This window comes from Clytia hemisphaerica, unplaced genomic scaffold, assembly GCF_902728285.1.
Source record: "Clytia hemisphaerica strain Z4C2 unplaced genomic scaffold, Clytia hemisphaerica genome assembly, whole genome shotgun sequence".
NCBI classification, from domain to species: domain Eukaryota; kingdom Metazoa; phylum Cnidaria; class Hydrozoa; order Leptothecata; family Clytiidae; genus Clytia; species Clytia hemisphaerica.
Window position 1 is genome coordinate 84,823 of NW_027103260.1, and position 24,490 is coordinate 109,312.

Consider the following 24,490-nt stretch of genomic DNA (forward strand, 5'->3'; position numbering starts at 1 on the left):
TAAAGGTATTTTCGAGCAATTTCGAGGTATATACAGTAAATATTAAGTATTAGGTAGTAAGTATCAAGTAGTAGGTATTAGGCGTTTTAGACCTGCCCCTTCACAAACTAGAAATAATATAAGCTTACCAGATTTCTTGGTTAAAAAGCAAACTCACACAAAGCTTTTACAACTTTTCAAACAAACCAAACTGCGTCTAACTTTGTTCAAAGTGAGTAGGGTTTTCAATACAAAAACATTTTTTAATGAAAAAGGACACATTAGCGATGAATTAACTGTTAAGTAATTCGAACTCACTTCTCTTTTTTTTAAATTGACATTAAAAAAAGTTTGATGTAAAATGTTGATATCATAAGCACGCGACCCAGATAATTGTAGAAACGTAGAGACAAAAATGAATCTATTTTGATGAAAAAAATTACTTAAAGTTTCCCAGTTCCCTAGTCTTACTAACTTAAACCTAAAATAACCAAAAAGAGTGAAAACAACAACGTAATAGAATTTCTCCAAGCCCCTTATTCAAGAAAGACAGTTTTCTCGGAAACTTCTCTCTGATATCATCTTTTTTTCGGGTTTTGAGATAACAAAACGAAAACTTTTCGCTGTGTGAAAAATGTAGAAAAAGTGGTGCATTAAAGAAAAAGTAAGAGAAAAAAATCAAAATGGTCCACCAATTTTCGAATCCCCGTGAGAAAAACAACTCATTTCTAATCAATCCAAGAGACTATAACGAAAAACACATCGACACATACTAAATAACACTTAGGAACACTAAAACTAAATAAAGTTTACATATCTTAAACGTTTAGAACAAAGATTGTTATTTTGTTGTTATTTTAAACAAAACTGTTGGTATGCCGTAGCCTTGTTTTATCTTGCCTTTTTCTTACTACATGGTTTAATGAATTTTTATTCTAAATTATTGACAAAATATTTCTAAAATAATATCTTGAAATCTTATACCAAAAAAATTGATAGCTAAATGCTCTTTTAACTTTTTAACCCGTTCATTCCGCTAGAGCCAGACAACCCACGACAATCTAAATACACTTTTCACATTATTATTGAGAACATATTATAGAGTTCTCCATTGCAGAGGATTTCAACTTTCAAGAGAGACAGCTGGCTATTGTTAGGATGAAACGACAAAAGCGTGTTATGAACAAAATAATAACATTGTGCTCATTTTCTCATTAGATAATAAAAAGATTAATCATTTGTTTATTTAAGACAAAATCGCGAAATTTCTTCAAGGCTTTTCTCAAAAATGTCCAGAGAGTATTTAGTGTTTATAAAAAAATTATACGAGAAGCTATGTGAAAAATCAATAGTATGTTACGTCATCACTTTAAATAACGTTTCCATAGAAAATTACGAGAAGAAAGTACATAGTTTTTTTGTCACAAAACTCTTTTCAAGAAATCCATAAGCTTTCAACACGAACCTTGCGCAGACAAGTCCCACTTGCTACTCTCACCAACAAATTCATTTGATCAACTCAACGATCCACATACATTTAAAAAAGCTCAGCAACATTTTCAACTTTCACATCGTGCCGATATCGTGTTGCATTTAGCAACATTTTAAAAATGCCGTCATTTTCCTTATAAGGAAAATAGAATGTTGCATGCGCGCTTTTCATTGGTTTTAAATTTAATCACGTGACACAACATACAAAAAATACGTCAAAACTTACGGCATGATTCCACCGAACCACCCGTGACCGTCTAAAACAAAATCTAGAGAAAAGTGCTGACGTGCAACAATTCAAAAATACAAAAATATGCAATTTCAGGTGATAAAGCTTTTATAGCATAAGCTGTTGAAATATCCCAACGTTAAAAAAAGGATGAATAAATCGGGTAGCATGGGTATAGTATAAACTATATAAACCTTAACCCAGCCTTAACCTAAAAATAAACGGGTTGGGATGCAAATTCTCATACACAAATATATTTCTAAAAGAAGTATCAATATAATGGTGTAAGATTCCAAGAATGCCCCTTCCCCATACACAGACACGCGAAGACACAACCACAGCCTCCATTCACGGCATTCACCTCAGTTCTTCATTGGTCTCTTTGCCGGATTAATTTGACGACGTTGTTTTGGAAATGTTGAAAACTCTTTTCGGACCGATTTGGAAGCACGTGAGCCAGCTTTGTGCTTTTGCAGTTGAACCACGACAAGTGATAAGAGAAGCAGAAAGTTCATCATCCTTCAGGCTTTCCATCACTTAAGTTTTCTATCTTGAGGTAAATTACCAGTTTTTTGGTAGGTCAGTCAAGTCAGTTTTAATCCATTAATGAAGAATTCATAATCATTTTTTCACATTTTCGATTTGATTTTTAGGTAGCTCAATTCTTCTTTTTTGACATTTGAATGAATCATGCAAACCCCCCCCCTTTCCTTGAAATAGATGGTTCACACCTCTCACTCTTGTCCGACGACAAGACAAATTCATTAAACAGTTTAAACAAAAACTTGTATATCAAGTTTACGGGATTTCGAGTGCAGGTCAATTTTACTTTCGTTTTCATTTGGTTCAATTTTGATTTAAGCAAAAATCTTACAGTCTGGGAAATCCTCTCAATTGCACGCTTATGTTCCGAGGGCGTAAGCGTGTAATTGCATGGTTATAATTTACGCCCGCTCCCGCCCTGGTTGAAATTGCCTAGGGATTTCAAGGGGTTCAGAATTCTCTAATTCGGGCGAAGGCATGGTTTAACGGGCAATCCATTTTTACGGAATCTTCTTCTACGATAAATTTTGAGTAAAACTGCCCTACAGTGTAGACCTAAAGCTCTAAAACAGCATCTAATAACATGAAAACCAGAATATGATTCTTCAATGGGAATCAAAACTATAAAGTGCACTTACAAACATCAATTTGTCAGATCTAACAAAATTAATAATCGCACTGTCATCATTGACAATAAAACAAACGATTTTCTGTCAAGAGCCTTGTAAACATTCCAACAACTTCCATCGAAATGATCTATCACAGCTCAGTCTACCATTTTTAGCGCGGTCCGAGGATTGAGCCGAGAACGCTCTGCGAACTCCTGCGCGGGTGAAAACTTCAATCTGTCAATCATTTTCTCAAGCGAAGAGTACGCGAAGCGATTCTAGCTTTGCGATAGTGCCGCGGGACATCAATGGATAGTATTCAATCATCATTATCCCTTTATTTTCATTCCTAGAACTTTTGCAAAAAAAAGGAAAAATAGAAAAGTTGTATTTTTTACTGCTCTATTCACATACTGAATTTGAAAGATCTTCTATGTGGCGTTTTTTTGCAAACTTCAAAAAAGTGATTTTTGTCCCGCTTTTGCGGGACTTTGGCTTAAGTGCTTGAGTGCAGCATAGGGTACAAAGTCCAAACATGCGTTTCCCGTAATTTTTTTATGAAGAGTTAGGTCTATACTGCCCTAGGCTTTTGAAATTCAACAGAGCTTTCGGAAGGAATTACGTGTCAAAAATATAGGAAATTTTAAAGCGTGAAATTACACGCTTACCGCAAAAGCCGTCACCCGTCAATTTTGCTTAACGCTTACCGCCCGTTTCAGAACAATTTCGATAAGCGTATAATTACACGCTTAAAAATTCTGCCATTTTGATAACCGTGCAATTGCGCGCTTACGGCCTCGGAACATAAGCGTGCAATTGATAGGATTTCCCAGACTGTCTTAGCATAATGGAGTGCTATAGTTACAGGATGCAGGAGGACAGGGGTTTAAGCAAAAAATCAGACATAGTAACTTTGTGTAATGCCAACATACCTTGTCTAATTCCATCATAGCAATTATCTGGTCTGCAAAGTGTGGTCAGAGTGATTTCTTTCAACAGTATTATTTACCGTGAGAGACCGGATAACATATGGATCAGTGGAGGCTAATATGCATAGCCCTCAAATGAATGACTTGGCTGGTCTTTAAAAATACAAATTTGAATCAAAACAAACCTGATTTACAAAATTTGCAGGTGGAAAAATGTATATCTCCTAATCATAAGTCATGTCATGCATAATAAAGTTTAAAAAATATCATTATTAAATTTACACATCCAGCAGCCATCAAGAAACATCTGATTTCCCACCATCTTGAAATTTATGATCGCATGATATTTTACTATCCAACCATGCTGTTTTATTTACCCGCAATTTTGTCGGTGAGTAAACTTGCCAAAAATACTTACGCAGAAAATATGGGATTCTAAAATGGTAAAGAAGTAGAGCTGCAAGCAGGGTTGCATAGTTTTTGCACTGTTACATTTGTTTTGAAATTTTGCTGCTTTGATTGGTCAGGAATTGGCTATGGAAGTTTCCTTCCACTGATACAAGTTACCCGATTTCACGTTATAAACATTTAAGAGACCAGGTAGTTGCTATGAAAAGGTTAGAAAGGTATATTAGCATTACACAATCTTACACTTATACTTATGATCGTAATTTTTTCTTCTTTTTTTTGCGGCACTTTGTTAACCATCTAACTCTTGCTTCAAGACCGCTTTCTTAAGAGAATTGAAGACTAAAAGCATAATGCCTTCAAGGATTACTGATTGTTAGGATAACTGATTGAAACAGATAAAAAAGGCGTTGACATTCTAAAAGCCCACACGCGTGGCAATTGGTGGCAAAGAATTTTTCCAAACAGTCTGCGAAGGAGGGCTGTGAAGCACTCAGTAGAAGAGACAACTTTCGTTTTTGTTGCAAATTTTGATATAAACTTCTCACAGGGATTACTTGTCAATGTGTTTTGTCAACTTTTCAGCTTTGTATTGTTGCAAAGGGAAAAGATAAAAATGGTAAGACTAGCCTATTCTAATCTAATCTTGATATAGAAGTTTTAGTCTAGGCTGTTAAATGCATAATTACACTTTGGCATCAATAGGGTATTCCCAAAAGGGTATCCCCATTATGGTCTCCCCAATAGTGTATACCCAAAAGGGTATCAATTTGTTTTCCTTCTGGCCACCATCACAACTAAGTACTCCATACTTCAGTGGATGCAAGTAAAATCAGTGGGAAGTTGAATATATTAGCTATTATAAATAAATTTTGCTCAAAAATAACGTTCTCCAGAATTAGAATGCGATAACGCTGTAAATCTTCTTGCGTCCTATAAAGTATTAGGGTTTTATTTTCGTAATAAGAAGCAGATAGTTTCCGGCCAGAATGGCTGGAGTAAATTAAATATGTGGACTGAGTCATTAGGTGGTCGGGTTCTCTCAAACAACTATTATATTTGTGGATTAATTTTTTCTTATCATTGTTTTGATACTAGAGTTTTTAATTATTCAACATGACATCCTGACTAGCGAAAGGTCTATTTAACACTGGACATTTGCATCCAGTGGTACTATAAATCTGGTGTGTTGGAAGGGTTGTCCCTTGCTTCCTATGAATTTTCTCAAAATTTTCTGAGGAATTCTTCAGATGTGAGATTGAATATTGATTGCAAACAGGACAATCTATCAAATGAAAAATTTCAATGAAATAAATTGCCTAAAATTTGTTAGTAGTTTGTATATATAATTATTTCTTTTTAAATTGAGCATAATATTTCTTTAGAAAATGCATTGTTATCTTCCTAATTTTGTGTAAACTCCATAATTTCCAATTAAATCCTAATACAATGGCCTTTTCCTTTCTATATTTTTGGACCTACCCCGGTGGAGGTCCTATAAATTAACCTGTGTTTGTTCGTCCATTCGTTCGTCTGTTCGTCCGTTTGTCTGTTACCAACTTTTCTCAGGATTGAATCATAGGAATCTTTTGATTTTTGGTACAAAGGTGCAAAATGGTGGTGGCCAAAATGTGACGGAGCCCGATTATCGAAAAAAAAAATTTTGGGGCAAATTTGGGCCAAAAAACAGCTAAAAAACGGGTATATTTGGACTTTGTGAAAAATTGGATCATTTCTTTTTTCTGATTTTTTGCATGGAAGTAGGGTACCATCATAGGTAAAAGATGGCTCAAGCTGATTTTTGCAAAAAAATTTTGTTGGCTCAAAAAACGCATGTTTATCTATAAGAATCACTATTAATAAGCATACATCAATGTTCTTAGTCAAATTACTCAATCTTTTTATGAGATTGATGTTTTTTTTGCTCATGAGGGCTTACTTCTGAAGAATATGTGTGTTTAGACGTGAAATTTTGGTTGCTTGGCGTGTTTTTATAGAAAAACTGGCCAAATTTGATATTTTTTTAAAAGCATATTATCAATTACTTAGGTATTAGCTTTTCTCGAGATTGGCCCTTTCATTCTTTATGATTTTTTGCACAAAGATGCATAATTATAAACCCTCGAATGTGACGGAGCCTGATTTTTGAAAAAAAATGTTTTTGGGCAAATTTGGGCCAAAAACAGCTAAAAAAAGTTTTTTTGGACTTTGTAAATTATTGGATCATTTTTTTTTTGCATGAAAGTAGGTAAAAGATGGCTCAAGCAGATTTTTGTAAAAAAAAATTTTTTAGCTCAAAAAACGTATGTTTATCTATAGGAATCACTATTAATAAGGATACATCAATGTTCTTAGCCAAATTACTCAATTTTTTGATGAGATAGATGTTTTTTTGCTCACGAAGTCTTGAATATGAAAGAATATTTCGAGGGCATGAAATTTTGGTTTCTAAACGTTTTTTTTAATAAGAAACAAAGGTGTAATTTTAATAGATCGTCACTATTTGTGTTCTGAATGATTGTTTAACGGTCATGCTCACGTAAATATCAATTATATCTGATTATATATGTGTTAAATGCATAACTAGGTAGGTCCATAAAAGTATCACTTGTTGCATATTAACCCAAGGCAAATTGAAATAAAAAAAAAGTCTAAGAATTATATTATATTCAGAAAAGGTTAGACATATTTTCTTCTTCACTATACTTACCTATAAAAATACAAAAGTTCCCTTAACAATCAAAAGCACCAAAATTGCAAAATTGCAGTATAGCCACCTTTTTGCAATTTTGGCGCTTTTGATTGTTAATAAGGGAACTTTTGGGTTGCTATAGGTAAGTAGGGTATATACTGATGGCAGGTGAATAGAATGTTTAGGGCTATGAGAGTTTGTATTTCCTACCTCCAAATGATAACGTTGATAACACAGCCACTCGCAATCGAAAATAACTTTCATTCAATAGACTTTCTTAAATGCTTAAAATACTATCCTTACTGGAGAAACGGGGTAGTCTTATTTTTATTATACTTGGAAACATCTTATATTTACAGGATGTCTCTTTTAACAAATATTGTTTTATTGGTTGTTACAACGCACATCTTTGCTGAGCAATGCTACAAAGAATCCCTTTTCTCAACAAAGACTCCATATACTTTAATTGAGAATTTGGATGTTTCTGTAAAGAAACCCTCTGTGGAGTGCAGACCAGTTCACATCAACATGATTCATCGACATGGTCATCGCTATCCAAGTATCAAAGACATGAAAGACATGATGGAGGTTGGTGAAATCATCAACAACATATCACCTCCTCCTGATAAAATTGATGTTCCGTGGAAGTTACCTTATACTTTTGAGCAGGACAAAATACTGACATCAGTTGGAGAAAAAGAACTGTTTGGTATTGGAAAGCGGATTGTTGCTCGTTTTCCAGAGCTATTTGAACAACCTTATACCCCATTCAACTTCACTTTTCAAAGCACATGTAAATTGAGATGCACACATAGTGCTATTAGTCTTGCAGCTGGATTATTTGATGGTAAAGGACATCTTGGCGAGGGCAAATATCAACCGATAACACTGGAAACTCACCCTTGTCATTCAGACATAGTTTTGAGATTTTTTGATCACTGTGAAAAATATGTCAGCCAGAATGAAGCTGGTAAACGAGAGATGAAAAAATTCACAAAAAGTCAACATGTTGGGAAAGTTATTGATAAGATCAAACAAAGACTCGGAGGTGATTTTGTACCTTTGAAACCCAAACACTTGAAGGTAATAATGGTGATGTGTGCTTATGAGCTTGGAATGCATGGAGGAACTATGGATACAGGCTTTTGTTCCCTCCTTGATGCAGAAGACCATATTGTAGGGGAATATTTGATCGATTTGAAACATTTCTATACAAGATCAGCTGGTTTTGACATTAATTATGAAAGTGCATGTCCTCTTCTGGGTGATTTCGTCAAAACTTTGAATAGTTTCGTAGAATCACCAAAACATGGAAAAATTGGCGTTTTCCGGTCCGCTCATGCTGAAACTATCATCCCCTTGTTTGCTTTACTTAATGTTTCCCTTGATCATGCTAAAATGAAAGCTGATAATTTTGATGATTTGAAGACTAGGAAATTCAGAGGAGCTTGCTTATCGCCGTTTTCTGGAAATTTGTATTTTGTTCTGTATGATTGTGATGGTGTGTATAAAATTCAACTTTATATCAATGAGCGGCTGGTCAAGCTTCCGTGTTGTAAGTCTGACATTGATTGCACCTTTGAAGAGTTTCTGGAGCATTACAAACCATTGGTTGATAAATGCCATTTTAAACAGATATGCAAAATTCAAAAACATGAACTTTGATTATTTTATTTAGAAGCATCTTTTGTTCACCCTGTTTATAAGATATTGTATAGGTTTAAGGTCCTCTCAATGAATTATCATTACAAATGAGTTCTAGATTTTGACTGAAATCACTTAACCATTGCTTGATACTCGTACTCGGTTGAATTTCCCTATTTATGGCTCAATTTCAAGTTTTTCTGTCTTGTCTCAGAGGAATTTCCGTCTTAATGAAGTACTTTACATCCCACCAGAATTTAGCAAAGTTCTACAAAATTTGGCTATCCATTAAGAAAAATAAGGTTCTGTCTGAAATAAAACTTTTTGTGTCACCAAGGGGGGGGGGGATTTATTTTTACTTAATTATTTCAATTTCCCTTTTTTATATTATTGAGCATAAAGATGTTTGTATATTTATTGCTCAGAATTTTTTTTGACTCAAGAATTTTTCTACTTACTGCTAATTACTTAATTTTGTTCAAGTTTTTTTTTGACTCAAATTTATTTAAATTGATTTCTCTACTGTACTTTTAATTTTGATGCATCGAACTAAAAATACTAAACTGAAAGTTGACTATTTGGATAATAATAATTTGAACTTAAAACGTCTAAGATTCAAATTATAACACGTCTTATCAAACCTTAAAAACAGGCATATTAACAGATATTTCAAATTCATGGTACTCTATTCATTTACTTTTTAAGATAAAAATATGAAAAATTGAAATGAATGATGACATCACACGCATTGAGTTTCGATATTCATAATTGGTCTTCATATTCGGCTGCTTATCACCCAAGGTAATTTTTATTTCTTATGGTGAGTATCGATGTTTTAGAATATATATTTTATTTTAGCAAGAGATTCAAATGTGAGAAGAAATGCTTAGCATGAGGTTTTCAACTTGCTCCAAAGAGCAGACTCCTTCATTTTAAAACACCATCAAATGATACACCACTCGGGGAGCTGTGGTATAGTAGTCATTGACCTTGGTTGCTGCACAGGCGACTGAAGTTCGACTCTCACTCGCAGCGGTTCACTTGGCAAGTGAATGAACCTTCGCCCGGGTCAACCCATGCCATGTGAGGGGAATTGGGTAGTCAGTCCAAGGTGCTGACGGGGCGCTCATTGTAAGCGTCTATAGTTGCGAAAATAGGCCTCAAAGCCTGATGCAACTCAACCAAATAGAAATAGAAATAGTCTTTAAACGTTTCTTTGATTTTCAGAAATGTTCTGGTGGACAAACCAAAAGACCCTTCATCGCGATGGTCTTCGGAAAGTAATCATTCACCACAGGTATCTACATCATGTTTCAGGTTGAATATTCGTGAATTTGAGAGCACGTTCACACACTACGGTTCCTTTTCGCTCCGAAACGAAATGAAGCCATTCTATTGGTTAAATTCAAGATTTACATCAGTTCCAACTAATAGAATGGCTTCATTTCGTTTCGGAGCGAGACAGAACCGTTACGTGCGAACATGGTCTGAGAGAGTGCTACATTTTTCCTGTCAACAAAACCTTTGAAAAAAGGAAAAACTTTGCTTGCGATTTTCAGGTTTAGTTTCTTAATGAACAGAACTACTTCTTCTTCCAAAGCTTTTGCCGGCGAAACGTTTTGCCCCGAGGACGCACGGGCAAAATAAAGATACTCCTTACCTTTTGAATTATAAGTAATCATAGTTAATTGAAGTGTATATGACTTGTTTGATATTCATAAAGACTTCCGTGGCTAATTACCTGTGGTTATTTAAATCATCTTTTTTGGAGAGACAAGAGTATGTATAAACAAAACCGCTCGTTAACGTCATTCTCATCTGACTTCATAATTTCATACCAATTTTTAGAGATGAGTTGAGAAAACAATTCAATGAAACGTGATTTAGAGTTTGAATGTACCAGGGGTGTAAAAATTGTTTAATACCCAAACTATAAACCATTCAGCTACCATGCCTACGCATTGCGAAAGACTAAAGTACAATGCTTTTTTTTGATAGGCTTACGACGTATGAATTCCGGCGAATTCTAGATTCCAGGCCAGTGAATTCTTAAAGTCTAGTGTATTGATTAGAGTGAATTTGTAATTGATGTGGTGAACTGAACTTTTAGAACGGCGAATTGTAATTTTTCCGTGTTTTGGACCGCTGAAATTTGCCCTTTGCTGGGCCTAAATAAGACCATTGAAGGTAAAAAAAAAGAAGCATGTGGCACCAATAATTGAACTTTCTAAAGCGCTTTTAACACGGTAACACTTTAGGAAATCGTAAATCTCTAATTCTCACTTTTTTTGTACTGAGGATGGCTCTCAGTTGAGAAACGAAACGTATATATACAAATAAATTTTAGAAAAATGAACAAGAAGTTTCTGTTAATAAACACTTTTTTACTAAAGATATATCAAAAGATGTATCAAAAGATGTATCAAAATATTGTAAAGATGATACATAAAAGGCTCATTTTTCCAGTCTTAGATTTTTGATTGTTATAACATGCATATTTCTAATCACCTTGGGGTGATGAAGACCGGAAATTAATTTACTTTTTTCATTACAGAGGCTTTCTAAATGATGAATAGGAAACTAACCATCATTTTTCAAATTCCAAACTTTGTTGTCGTTAGCAACCGTCGCCTCCATTAACAAGGCTATATGAAAAATGACGAGCTCTTATGGGTTTTCCCATTAACTGGACATTAAATAACTTGGAGTCATGTTCACTGCAAGCCCCCGTTTAGAAAACAAAAAATGCATCCTTGGAATTTGACTTTTAGCTCCTTTTGCCTAAATTTCGCTTCAAATACCTTTAAAATGTATATATCGGACCGCTTTAAAAATACCTTCAAAATGTATACCAATCGACGCAGAATTTTATTTATGTTTTCTTAATTATATTGATCATAAAAAAGAATCTTTGGTTTTGGCTCCCAAAGTTGAATTTGAGCTGAAAAGCTCATCAGTGACTGATGTACATTGGAGTTTCTACTGAGACCCTACCTACGTTTCCCCCTTTTCTTATTTTTAGTTCATCACGATGAAACTGAGGCAACCAGCAGTTGTAAACAGTATCACCTTCGGAAAGTATGAGAAAGGTCACGTGTGTAACATGAAGAAATTCTTAGTGTATGGGGGCATCAATGAAAATCACATGATCGAATTGTTATCAAGGTACTTTTTGGATTGACAACAAGCTTTTTGGACCTACCTCCGGGTCCCCCGGTGGAGGTTCTATAAAAATTAACCCATATCCGTTCGTCCGTCCGTCCGTCCGTCCGTCTGTTACCAGCTTTTCTCAGGATTGGCTCATTAGTTTTTTCTGATTTTTTGCACAATGATGCAAAATGGCAATGCCCAGAACGTGACGGAGCCCGATTTTTGAGAAAAAATTTATTTGGGCAAATTTGGGCCAAAAACTACCTAAAAATAGGGTTTTTTTTACTTTGTGCAAAATCCTGTCATTACTTTTTTCTGATTTTTTGTACACAGATGGAGGGCAAAATTCTCTAAAGAATGGCTGAAGTGGTTTTTCCCGGAAAATTCTTATTCGCCTTAAAAAACGGATTTTCGTATTTTGGGGAAATTCCCTTTAACCAAATAAGAAAATATAGCTTTTCTCAATGTTGACTCATAATTTTTTTCTGATTTTTTGCACAATAATGCAAAATGGCAATGCCCAAAATGTGACAGAGCCAGATTTTTAAGGACAATTTTTTTGGGCAAATTTGGGCCAAAAACAGCTTAAAAGGTTTTTTTGGGCCTGAAAAGTGATTTTCGTATTTGAGGAAATTCCTTTTTACCATTTTACATTATTCAACACACAAGCTTTATTTTTCCATTCTGAATTTTTGTACCATTATTGTCACTTTTTTCTTATTTTCATCTGATGTTAATCATTAGGTAGGTCCATTCAGCATGTTGCTTGTTCTTTCTTTCTTTTTTTGGAATACGATTATTCTCATACCACATATGTCTGCTTGTTTAAAGTTCTGTAAGCCATTTGAAGCTAATGTTTGATGATGACTGGTATGCCTGGTCCTGTATTGAGCAGTCTAGGATTCGTCTGTTAAAAACATCTACGTTATGGTTTATACTACGTGCCAGCTTGCGATACACTTTCACCTTGCCATAAAAACAAGATCTCTAAACTACAAACGGTTATCAGTAAATGAAAGTTTTTAATTTCACATTTTATATTTTGTAGTGGACTCAACAATGATGAAAAGAAAGAGACCTTTTCTCTCAGGCACACTATTCAAGGAAAGATTTTTCCCTGTCAGTATATCAAAGTAGGTAAGCGATGAGCCGATTAACCAATATCAATTTTATATGTAAGACACGTTTTTTATAAGAACATTCAAAAATTTTTAAGCCTTCGGATGCTCTTAACTTTTTGAGTTTTAAGCCTAAAAATGTTCTTAAAAAACATGTTCTTATTTTGACAATTTTGTGAGTATTTTTGATCATTTTCCTAAGAAATAGGGTGTTTCTGAGCCCGCAACACCTTAAAATGTTTTTAACTTGTTCTTAATATTTTAGTCATCGAAGCCTTATGTTCTTATATAGTTTGTTCTTATAAAAAACGTGTACATAGAAGTTTTACGTTCAACACTGCTCTCGTCTGCGCATGATCAATTTACGAACAATACTCTACTTTAACAAATGAACACGTAAAATAAGAACCAATACTAACAAAAAGGAAAATTTTACCAAGTTTAAGGTCTACTGTAATAAACTATTGAATTATTTGAATTAATTAGCGGGGGGTCTTAATAAGAGCGGGGGGATGGATTTTTTTTCTCTTAACAATTAGCGAGGGGGGACGTATATTCGGGAGACAAGAGTAATTCACACGCCAAAGTAACTGTAGAGGTCTTTCTACTCCATCGGTGCCCTCTAGACTTCCCCATAAAATTTAATTTTGTCCTTGTTATTTATTTTCAGTGCCGACATTGTCGCATGGAACGAATTTCAACTTTAGTATTTGGTATGTTCAATTGATTGGAATCGATAATCCAGAAGTGGTTCGACCAAGATTGAAATGGTTCAATAACGTAAGCTCGCATAATTAATTTCTTCTTATATAATTTCAATATATTTACAATAGCTTTTCCCTATGATAAAATTTAAATACAACTCGTTCAAAATCATCCTTTTCCTAGTCTACAATATAGACAGTTCCATGTTTTCAACCTTTCTTTTGGCCAATACACCATTATAGTGTCCTCCAGGGTTTGTTCCCCCACCAAATTCTTGATTTTTTTAAATCTCCTCCCTCTTTTTTTTTTCCCTATGACTTTTCAGTTTTTTAGTTTCCCCCCTCTTTTTTCCTTTTCCCCAGAAAATTCTGAAAATATCAGTTCCCCCCATATACCCATTTCTCAAATTTCGATCTGACACAAACGTAAAATTTTGCTGCAAAAGGAATACTAGACAAAATAGAACGAAAATGGGTTAATGTATAAACAAACATGCTTAGAAAAGCAGACTTAAAACAACAATGAAATGAAAAATTAAAATCCTATAATAAAATCAAAACAACTTTAAAAAATACTGAATATAAGGATCCTGAAATAAACACACAAGATGAAGAAATACTAAATCAAAGAAGAAGAAGTGATTTCAAACTTCTCCCCACCAAATATGCCAACTATCGATGCCTCCCCTCTTTTTTTCCCCCCTTTACTATTCAAATTTTCTTGGGGTCCTTCCACTGCAAAAGTTTCCAAAAATAAATCTACCGAAAGACACCGACAGAGTCACTTTCTTTCTGCCGCTGTTTCGGTTATTGAAGAAAAAATGACGATATTTCGGTATTAAACTTGTCATGCTTTGATTGACGGTGGTATGAGAAAAATTCGTCAGTATTGCGCTATTGGCGACCCCCGTACGTCCCCTGTCAGTGGAAAGGAATCTCGGTAATCTCATGATGAAACATTTACCGAAGGAAGTACTGCCAATTTCCCGTGAAGTCCCGTGGTTGGTTAGAACCTAATGGAAAATCATCACAATCCATTCTGTTTGGTTCGTGAATGTGTAAATGTCCAAGTGAATATCTAAAATAGCCGTGGTTGTATAGTTTTGCAGTAACAATGTCATAACGAGTACCAGTAACGACACAACTGTGTTGACCAAGAATTGAATTATCTGTCGGTAATAAATAATAATCGGTATTTTGACATGGTTGTTTTTCTTCATTTGATACACTATTGAGCAGAACGGAATCGATAATTTGAGTATTGTTAAAAACAACATCAATGGTTCGACCATGAGAAGGCTTGTGACATTTCATTCGAATCTCAGTAAATGTGTTGCGGATGGTTCTCACAGTAGGTTCAGATAATGCGAAACCTCCTAAAAAAAAACCGTAAAATATTTTTTAATGGTGAAAGATTAGACCAGGAGAGGATGATGGTCAGTCAAGGATAAACGTTTTTTTATAAAAACATTAAAAATTTTTTAAGTCTTCGGATGTTCTTAACTTTTTGAGATTTAAGCCTAAAAATGTTCTTAACATGTTCTTATTTTGACCATTTTGTGAATACTTTTGACCATTTTCCTAAGAAATAGAGTGTTTCTGAGTCCGCAAAGCTTTAAAATGTTTTTAACTTGTTCTTAACATTTTAGTCATCAAAGCCTTATGTTCTTATATAGTGTTCTTATTGTAAAAAACTTGTAGATTTGGGAAAAGCTAAATTCTCCGTGGATTATACTCTCGTTGTTCAGCTTCTATATTGAAGACTAATAACGTTGGCGTTCATGGTTAATTGTATTGTATACCGTAAGTGACATTTTTCAGAGCATTCAAATCGTCATTTCGAACTTTTTCAATGAATTTGTTGAAGCGATCCTCTTCGTTTTCCACGGTGACGTTCGCAATCATCATCCATCCGCCTTAAATGAATCAACGAGATATTTTTTACTTTTCAAATTAGTTTTTGTTAAAGAATTTTCTTAAAAATTGATAAACGGAGGCGGGGTCCTAATAAGGTCAGAGGGGATTGGAAAATTTTCGAAAAATTAACAAGCGGGGGCCCGTTTATTTGGACCTAAGAGTACGCTATTCTTACCTCCACCGTGTTCATCTTCCATATCACAATAAACATCAATGTTTTCGGAATTTAAATGAATCCGATAAAATCCTGATTTGCATAACGGACACCTCAATTTCAATTGCTTGCATGACTTAACTGTGAAAAAAGGATGATAATTAAAGGCTAGAATCGAATGTGCATGAAAATGGTTAGGATTACAAGAATAGGCGGAAAAGATCATTTAAACGAGCCGCCTCGTGATATTTAATTTCGCGTTTTCTTGATTTTTTTGCCTTTTTCTTGAAAATAAATCTCGCAAAATCGCTGACTTGCGAAATTAAATCGATGCGAATTTTTTAAAACTAGATTTTCAACGTGAAATCGCTTATAAATTTTATCATTGTCGACGAAATATGTTTAACTAGTTTTTGGCGGATTCATGAAATCAAATCAACACGTGATTTTTTAAAACGCTAATTTGCGAAAATATAAATACAGAACATTTTGTGATCAACGTAGAAAGATATACATGAGAAACTTTTTTTAAATATACGAAGAAAAAAAAACTCAAACAACTAAATTAAAAATAAACCACCAGGAAATAGTCATATTCGCTTAATTTTGGCAAAAAAAAAATTCTTGACAATTTCGATATTTATGGGAAGATCTATGATCTTTTGATACTAACTTTTTGAATCACTTACCTAACGTGCAAACTATACCATTTGCATAACAACATCTATTCACTCCTCCCACTTCCACACATTCAAAATCTCGTTCTTGTCGCTGTAAAATGAACGGACAGAAATTTTCAAGCTATCTCAGATAGCCTTAGTAGTAGCATTCTCCATAAAACAAAACATTTTTTTCCTTTAGGAAGGGCTGCACCATCGTTTATTTCAATTATGCATATAGTAGAAGATCAAGCCTCCTGTCTCGTTGTATCTTTTATATGACTAAACCAAACTTATTCCATTCGAAAGTAGAATGTATAATTATTCCAAATTTATCTGAGAACGAGGACATATGTGATGTTGTTTAAGGGCGTTACCCTTCTTGGAGGATATTTGCCCCAAAATCTACCTTAATGGAAGAAATTTTCACGGAACAAATTTTCACAAAATTTAATTTCACCGTTTTTTTTTGACAAATCTGCGAAATTAAATTCTGCGAAACACAAATATTTTCAGGATTTGAAAAATTATATACCTCTAAAATTGGTCTTTTTAGGGCAAAAGAGGCCATATGAACAAAAAATTTTCTCAACCGCGAAATTAAATTCCACGAAAATTTCTTCCCATAAGGAGAATGTGAACAACGGTCGAGGAAACTTTTAAGTACCAAAACTGTAACGCCATAGACAAAACTACAAGGAAAAATGAAGGCTATAGGAAAATAGCTCATTTTAATTGGATTGACACATATGTGGAGCAAGATTGGTCAAGATTAGAAAAACATTTTTTTGATTATATCAGCATAATATAACAATAATCAGACAATGTCCTGGTATGAAATATGTGTCTGATATGAAACGGGAACACTTATGTAAAAATGAAACCTTTTAGATGGATACCTTATAGCCATAAAAATTCCAATCTTCATCTTTAACAGTGGTCTTTCCTATCTCTGATTCGTCGATATTCTCATCAAGTAATTGACAAACTTTTATCTTTTTATTGTAATTTACTGATCGACATTTTGAATTGGTCATACACTGCACGATACACTGGTCAACTCTCTGGAGGTTACTTAGCGTTCCAATTATGTTTGCTGCCACCAATCTTTTCCCACGGAGCGCGAAATTGAGCGTCATAGATTGGTCTGTTTTATGTTGCAAAACTTTCTGTGCTAAGAACGCGCCTACACATGATAGCACAAGTGAAGTAATTCTATGGTAAAATAATGAGAATGCGGCTATTACACACTTTTTTATAAGAAGGGTGTTTTTTTCTTTCATGATGAATATTCTTAACTTTTGGGGAAAATCATCCTAAAATATTTTTTCATGGTATTCTTAGTAAATCTAGCATGTTATACATACCCCAAACAAAGATTTGGAATTTTTTGAAAACTTTAATTGTTGGGGGATAATTGACAATTTACAGGTAAAATCCTATAAAAATTGGCATTCTTAAGTTCAGTTGCCCAGGTCCATGATGGTGTTATTCTTAGGATATTCTTAATTTTTTGGTCAATTTCATCTTTTCATCTTAAATATTCTTATAAAGTATATTCTTATTGAAAATAAACGTGTATTATTTAATTTCCCTGATTTGTTTCGGACTCGGTCCGTTCTCGTTAATAGTAAGGTTCTAAGTGCATTCAATCGAGGAAATTGGATCTTAATAGGATCTAACAAGGAAACAATGAAACTCATCACACCCCTGTGTTACAGACCCGCTGGGAAAATACCCTGTCCCCGGTGGGAAGATACCCTGAAATTTCAGCCCCACTGGGAAATTCAATGTTTAAAAACTGCACTCCAAAACCACAACCCCACTGATTTTTTAACCTTTGGACAATAGAATTGCTATCCACATTGGAATTTCAATAGGAATTTTTATCCCCACTGAGGAAAAAAGTCCCACCGGGGCCGTGAGAGAGGGGTGCCTCATCATTCAATTCAGTGCGACAAAGCTTAAAATATTGAAATGTGAGTTGCTCAAAACCACGAAGGAAAAATGAATAGTTTACCTGGTAAAAAAGACTAGTTGTCTTGTATTTCGGTTGGTTCTGAAAATATTCATTACTTTGTTGCCCAAATTAATTATTTCAAAATGTTTCCTTCGCACACTCTTTCCTGTACTTATCACACTTCAGATTTGTTAAAATTTTCACGATTGTAGATGTTTATGCGGGAAAAAATGAAAAGTCAAAAAAAGTTGGCGGCAAAAAAATGATTGTTTGCGGTATTTTCATGAATGCTTGAATCAGATGCAGTATAAATAATAGATATGGAAATTATTTACATACTGTAAAAAAAACTTGCGGTAACGTCGGGGGGTATATTCCATTGAAATGAGGAATCACAATTATGACTATCAGGACTGAATCAATATTGAATGAAAGTTTCATACATTATATCCTTCAAATGGAAATTTTGAAAAAAACTGTCTTTAAAGTAAAAACCGTCCTCAGGTCCCAACAATGAAAAAGAAAACAATTCCCTAAAGTTTTTCTGGTAAACCGACATTTAGAGCAAACCTTGCGTTCTCAGACAATGCCCCTGTATGTATAGACTTTGCATGAAGTGCTGACACTCGTCATTTAATTTCATCGTGTATACAGTTGCCTCTCTCTAATTCGATCTTCAAGTGACAAAGAGTTTTCTTCGAATCAAAGAAAGATTCGAATTATAGAGAGCAATTTACACTACTCCCTAGTTAAAGCGACCAATATTTTAGTTCCAATTACAGAAATATTTGAATTGTCTACTGCATTTCTTTTTTTTTGCGCAAACAAACATATACGTCACTTGGGGTTTGGATAGTTGAAGATACACTTGAAAGCTGAACTATCAATATGTTTATTTATCTGTTGATCTATGTTTGATTTTCGTGAAAAAATACTTTCTATCTTATCTGTCATGACAATAATTTACTGAATTCAAAAGCCAAAGCAAGGTGATTCTCATTGGGACAAGATGTCTCTTAAGCTTTTGATCGCATTTTTGTTGCTCTTCACATGTTTATCAATTACGTCATGTTTTGATGAAGCTGAAGAAAAGGAAGATTTTAAGACATATTTTACTAAAGCTTATCACTTGAGGTTTAAGGATGAACGTCAAAATAGTACAGTGACTCCTCAGAAACTTCGTAGAAGCTCTTCAACCAAGTTGCTGGAGAATGCTTTTGACCGTTACCAGAAAGCTTCGAAATTGGACAAATATCAGAAAGTCTCACGTAATGGCACCACTGATGATAAGTTGGACTTGATTGCGGAAGAGGTTTGGGATCGAACTGGAGCTGAGATGGTGGAGAAGACTTTTCAGATGGTCGGAGCGAATGTTGGTTCGCAGATCGGAGGTTATGTGGGAGGTAAGTAAAAATAGTTAAAGTTTTTTTTTTGCTTTCTAGTATCGAACCACGATATGTGTAGTCTCGGTGCCTCACTGTGATACTTAAAAGTGTAGGCTTCGGTCTTTTTTCAGAAAAAGAGACAAAAAAGTCTGAATGATTTGAATCTGATCTCTAATGGCTTCAGACAACGAAGGTTTTTCCGGCAAAAAAAAGAAGATATATTATTGATTATTATTGACATGTTTTGCGGCTTTTTTTTGCAATGTTTTCGAACCCTAGTATTGATTTAATCTTTCGGTTCTGTCATATTTTAGGTTCACTTGGGATGGCGATGGGCGTTGCTTTTCCGCCCTTGCAAGTTCCATTAGTCATTGGCGGTGTTTTTATCGGAAAGAATCTTGGTAGAGCACTCGGCTATATTGGTGGTAAAATCGCTTCAGATTTTGTCAACAACTTTATCGCTGGTCAAAAAGTTATATGATTTTATCAATCAACATTCCAAGAATGCTACAACGTCAAAACAGGTGACATGTCGTAGTGATATTTGTTCCGCTGGATCAGCTGAGTATAAATGTCAGTGCCGTTCTTGCAAAAGAGCTATGGCGTATAGTGATAAAAATGGCGCTTCATCGTGTAAAACATGTGGATTAGGTACCTACCCTATCTCTGACTATTATGGACGGAATATCGGATGTCGAAATTGCCCAATCGGAAGCATCGGGAGATCGGACGGGAAATGTTATAATTGCGACGGTGTGATGGAGTATGGGGATACAGTAGGTGCGACTTCCTGTAAAACTTGTCAAGTTGGGACTGTTCCTGTAGGACACAATTCTTATCAACGTCGTTATAAATGTGTCAATTGCCCAATCGGCAGCATCGGAAAAACTGACGGAAAATGTTATAATTGCGTGGGTGTGATGGAGTATGGTGATACAGTAGGTGCGACTTCCTGTAAAACTTGTCAAGTTGGGACTGTTCCTATACACAATTCTTATCAACGTCGTTATAAATGTGTCAATTGCCCAATCGGCAGCATCGGAAAAACTGACGGAAAATGTTATAATTGCGTGGGTGTGATGGAGTATGGTGATACAGTAGGTGCGACTTCCTGTAAAACTTGTCAAGTTGGGACTGTTCCTATACACAATTCTTATCAACGTCGTTATAAATGTGTCAATTGCCCAATCGGCAGCATCGGAAAAACTGACGGGAAATGTTATAATTGCGTGGGTGTGATGGAGTATGGTGATACAGTAGGTGCGACTTCCTGTAAAACTTGTCAAGTTGGGACTGTTCCTGTACACAATTCTTATCAACGTCGTTATAAATGTGTCAATTGCCGTGTGGGGACTATCGGGAAATCGGACGGTCAGTGTCACAGATGTGATGGTGTAATGGAATATGGGGATACAGTAGGCGCAACATCGTGCAAGAGCTGTCCTCTTGGAACTGTACCGAGACTGGACTACTACAGATATCAATATGGATGTAAGAGTTGCAGGGTTGGTACCATCGGGAAATCGGATGGGAAATGTCACCGATGTAATGGTCCGATGGAATATGGCGATTCCTATGGAGCGACGTCTTGTAAGAATTGTCCATTGGGCTCCATTCCAAAGGTTGATTACAGCAGATACCAATATGGATGTAAGAGTTGCAAGGTTGGTACCATCGGGAAATCAGATGGCCTATGTCACCGATGTAATGGCCCGATGGAATACGGTGATTCCTCTGGAGCGACGTCTTGTAAGAATTGTCCATTGGGCTCCATTCCAAAGGTTGATTACAGCAGATACCAATATGGATGTAAGAATTGCAAGGTTGGTACCATCGGGAAATCAGATGGCCTATGTCACCGATGTAATGGCCCGATGGAATACGGTGATTCCTCTGGAGCGACGTCTTGTAAGAATTGTCCATTGGGCTCCATTCCAAAGGTTGATTACAGCAGATACCAATATGGATGTAAACAGTGTCAATTGGGCACTATCGGGAAATCAGATGGCCTATGTCACCGATGTAATGGCCCGATGGAATATGGCGATTCCTCTGGAGCAACCTCTTGTAAGAATTGTCCATTGGGCTCCATTCCAAAGGTTGATTACAGCAGATACCAATATGGATGTAAGAGTTGCAAGGTTGGTACCATCGGGAAATCAGATGGCCTATGTCACCGATGTAATGGCCCGATGGAATACGGTGATTCCTCTGGAGCGACGTCTTGTAAGAATTGTCCATTGGGCTCCATTCCAAAGGTTGATTACAGCAGATACCAATATGGATGTAAGAATTGCAAGGTTGGTACCATCGGGAAATCAGATGGCCTATGTCACCGATGTAATGGCCCGATGGAATACGGTGATTCCTCTGGAGCGACGTCTTGTAAGAATTGTCCATTGGGCTCCATTCCAAAGGTTGATTACAGCAGATACCAATATGGATGTAAACAGTGTCAATTGGGCACTATCGGGAAATCAGATGGCCTATGTCACCGATGTAATGGCCCGATGGAATATGGCGATTCCTCTGGAGCAACCTCTTGTAAGAATTGTCCATTGGGCTCCATTCCAAAGGTTGATTACAGCAGATACCAATATGGATGTAAGAATTGCAAGGTTGGTACCATCGGGAAATCAGATGGCCTATGTCACCGATGTAATGGCCCGATGGAATATGGCGATTCCTATGGAGTGACGTCTTGTAAGAAATGTCCATTGGGCGCCATTCCAAAGGTTGATTACAGCAGATACCAGTATGGATGCAGACAGTGTCAATTGGGCACTATCGGGAAATCGGATGGGAAATGTTACAAATGTATCGGCGATCAACAGTATGTCGATGATTATGGGTCGACTACTTGTAAAATCTGCCCATCTAATTCCAGGGTGGTCATTGATTCAAGGGGATACCATCTTGATTGTAAACGATGGAAGTAAATGTTTATCCTTGTAAATTTTCACAAGAAAGAATGATTTACAGAACCTAATAACTCTGAATAACTTGTTTCTTCCCTCTGAACTATAACCTTTTCCCCTTGATATTTCTAAAATTCCTATGAAAAGATATACCTTAATTACCACGGCCTCTTAATTATCATTCTCGTCTTGCAAGCTAGACGACTAATTCGGACATAGTAGAAATAAAGCAAGAAGTAATGAAGGGAACAATTTTAGTCGTCTAGAAACCTTTGTGCACTAACTCCAAATCCAAAAGAAAAGTGTCAATATTGCAATTATAATTTTTTCATGCACAAAAAAAATTATTGAAAAAAAAAATGTGTGTGGATTTGTGTGTTAAAAATTTTTCATTTGAGTTGATTTTGTTTTGAGACTTTGTTGTTTGATTGATAAATTGTTTTCTCGCTACGCAAGTTTCTGGGTAGCTAGCCGGGGATTCTATAAGGCCGGAACACCAGATTCTTCCAGTCGTTTATACAAATCCCGTAACAATAATCGTATTGTCATATAACGCCTATACTACTGTATTACACGCATATAATAAAGGACTCCAGTCTATATACATGATATTCCATATAAAACTGACGTATTTGCGTGGAAATATTACGCAATGACTTTTAGGAAATATAAAATGCCGAATCGTGTATAGCACATAGTATCAGCAGATAGTTAATAGTTTTTGCTACTTTCATCAAGTGGATTGTCTGAATCACAGACCTCTACAAAGTCCCAGGTAGTATAAGGAATAAGGAGCACGAATCCGTTAGTGGATGTCAGCAGTCTAGAATGGCGGCTGTATAGAAAATAACGCCTGAAAATGGGAATGAAATGATTAAAATGTTAGACGTATAAGCTGTTAAAATAGTGGCGAGTTACAGAATTGTATATGTTTTTGTCTTAAAGGCCGATTCAGTATTTAGCCATGTACGAACTACTCTGCATATTCCATTTTCTTTCCTATTACAGTATCGAGAACAAGAAGCCATACGTTTGTGTTTGAAACATTTTCGCCAGAAGAATTATGCTGAAGCTTTCGAAGCATTACAAAAGAAATCGAAAGTGGTTTTAGAAGATCCTCTATTGACGCATCTGCACACTGAACTGGTGAGTGGAATGAAGCCTTAAAATTCAGTACTACTTTATCAGGGAAGAAAATTTCGGGGGAAAGTAACGAAAATTTTGAGGGTGACCAAAATCTACTGTGTTCGATTTTGTGCTGAATAAACAAAAAATTGTTTTTCTTTCCCTCTTTCTGACCAATCTTGCTCCACATCTTTGTCAATTCAATGTGAAAAAACAGACTTTGATCGTTTTCTTCTTCTTTTCTCATCATTAAGGTGAAGAATGGAAATTTCGAAGAATCAGAAAATTTAATTGAAAAATCTGCTCGAGGTAACCTATAACTATATCCAAGTGTAATTGTTAGGGAGTTATTGTCTTGTCATGAAATCGATAGCCCCCGTCTTTTTTGTGATCATTCCGATACTTTTTTTAAATGTCAGCGAATCTCTGAAACCCCAAGGATTCATTTTAAAAACTTGACTATGAACAATTTGCTAGATTCTCTAGGAGTAATCTTTTTGTCTGAAAATTTCTGCGTTCACCTTTTTAATTGAATTGTTAAGAACCCATGAGCAAGCTGCTAGTAATTGTGAATTATAGTACACCTCCCATTTTCATATTTAGATGGTTTGCTGAATCAGTTCATCTCTAACCAAACATACAAATCAAAATGGTCACCCATACACCCTTTGGACGGAAGTGAGTTTATCTTTTCTTAAGTTCCTTCTAAAAAAATCAAATCAAAGTGCTCATTTAATTATTTGAAACTCCCCATGCATCGTTCAAAAACCAATCTATGAAGTTTTTATTACTTTGTAAGTTCATAGACTCTCCAACTAGTTTTTATTCCATGTGTCCTTTAGAAAAATATCACTCCCCATCAACAAGAAAATTTTGT

At 35.4% G+C, this 24,490-nt stretch overlaps 4 protein-coding genes across 4 annotated transcripts in view; 3 read left to right on the forward strand and 1 right to left on the reverse strand.

The window, feature by feature from the left end:
* The first annotated feature begins 2,116 nt into the window (after positions 1 to 2,116).
* On the forward strand, positions 2,117 to 9,092 carry LOC136798891 (multiple inositol polyphosphate phosphatase 1-like). The gene is made up of 2 exons (XM_067055557.1): positions 2,117 to 2,255; positions 7,239 to 9,092. The coding sequence occupies exon 2, from the start codon at positions 7,240 to 7,242 to the stop codon at positions 8,542 to 8,544; it is 1,305 nt and encodes a 434-aa protein (XP_066911658.1). The 5' UTR covers positions 2,117 to 2,255; position 7,239; the 3' UTR covers positions 8,545 to 9,092.
* Positions 9,093 to 9,222: 130 nt separating this feature from the next.
* The window catches only part of LOC136798880 (muskelin-like), a 31,341-nt gene continuing 16,073 nt past the window's right edge, over positions 9,223 to 24,490 (forward strand). The window contains exons 1-8 of the mRNA XM_067055545.1: positions 9,223 to 9,324; positions 9,751 to 9,820; positions 11,546 to 11,688; positions 12,722 to 12,810; positions 13,462 to 13,571; positions 23,497 to 23,634; positions 23,868 to 23,922; positions 24,217 to 24,291. Of these exons, the coding sequence (XP_066911646.1) occupies positions 9,254 to 9,324; positions 9,751 to 9,820; positions 11,546 to 11,688; positions 12,722 to 12,810; positions 13,462 to 13,571; positions 23,497 to 23,634; positions 23,868 to 23,922; positions 24,217 to 24,291 (751 nt within the window). The 5' untranslated portion in view covers positions 9,223 to 9,253. The remainder of the gene's footprint in view (positions 9,325 to 9,750; positions 9,821 to 11,545; positions 11,689 to 12,721; positions 12,811 to 13,461; positions 13,572 to 23,496; positions 23,635 to 23,867; positions 23,923 to 24,216; positions 24,292 to 24,490) is intronic.
* LOC136798909 (uncharacterized) lies at positions 13,887 to 18,398 on the reverse strand. Its single transcript, XM_067055582.1, has 6 exons — positions 18,246 to 18,398; positions 17,125 to 17,440; positions 16,256 to 16,337; positions 15,588 to 15,707; positions 15,298 to 15,411; positions 13,887 to 14,871 (listed from the first exon to the last, which is right to left on the reverse strand). The coding sequence occupies exons 1-6, from the start codon at positions 18,296 to 18,298 to the stop codon at positions 14,456 to 14,458; spliced, it is 1,101 nt and encodes a 366-aa protein (XP_066911683.1). The 5' UTR covers positions 18,299 to 18,398; the 3' UTR covers positions 13,887 to 14,455.
* LOC136798867 (laminin subunit alpha lam-3-like) lies at positions 19,134 to 22,580 on the forward strand. The gene is made up of 2 exons (XM_067055536.1): positions 19,134 to 19,588; positions 19,885 to 22,580. The coding sequence occupies exon 2, from the start codon at positions 20,170 to 20,172 to the stop codon at positions 22,507 to 22,509; it is 2,340 nt and encodes a 779-aa protein (XP_066911637.1). The 5' UTR covers positions 19,134 to 19,588; positions 19,885 to 20,169; the 3' UTR covers positions 22,510 to 22,580.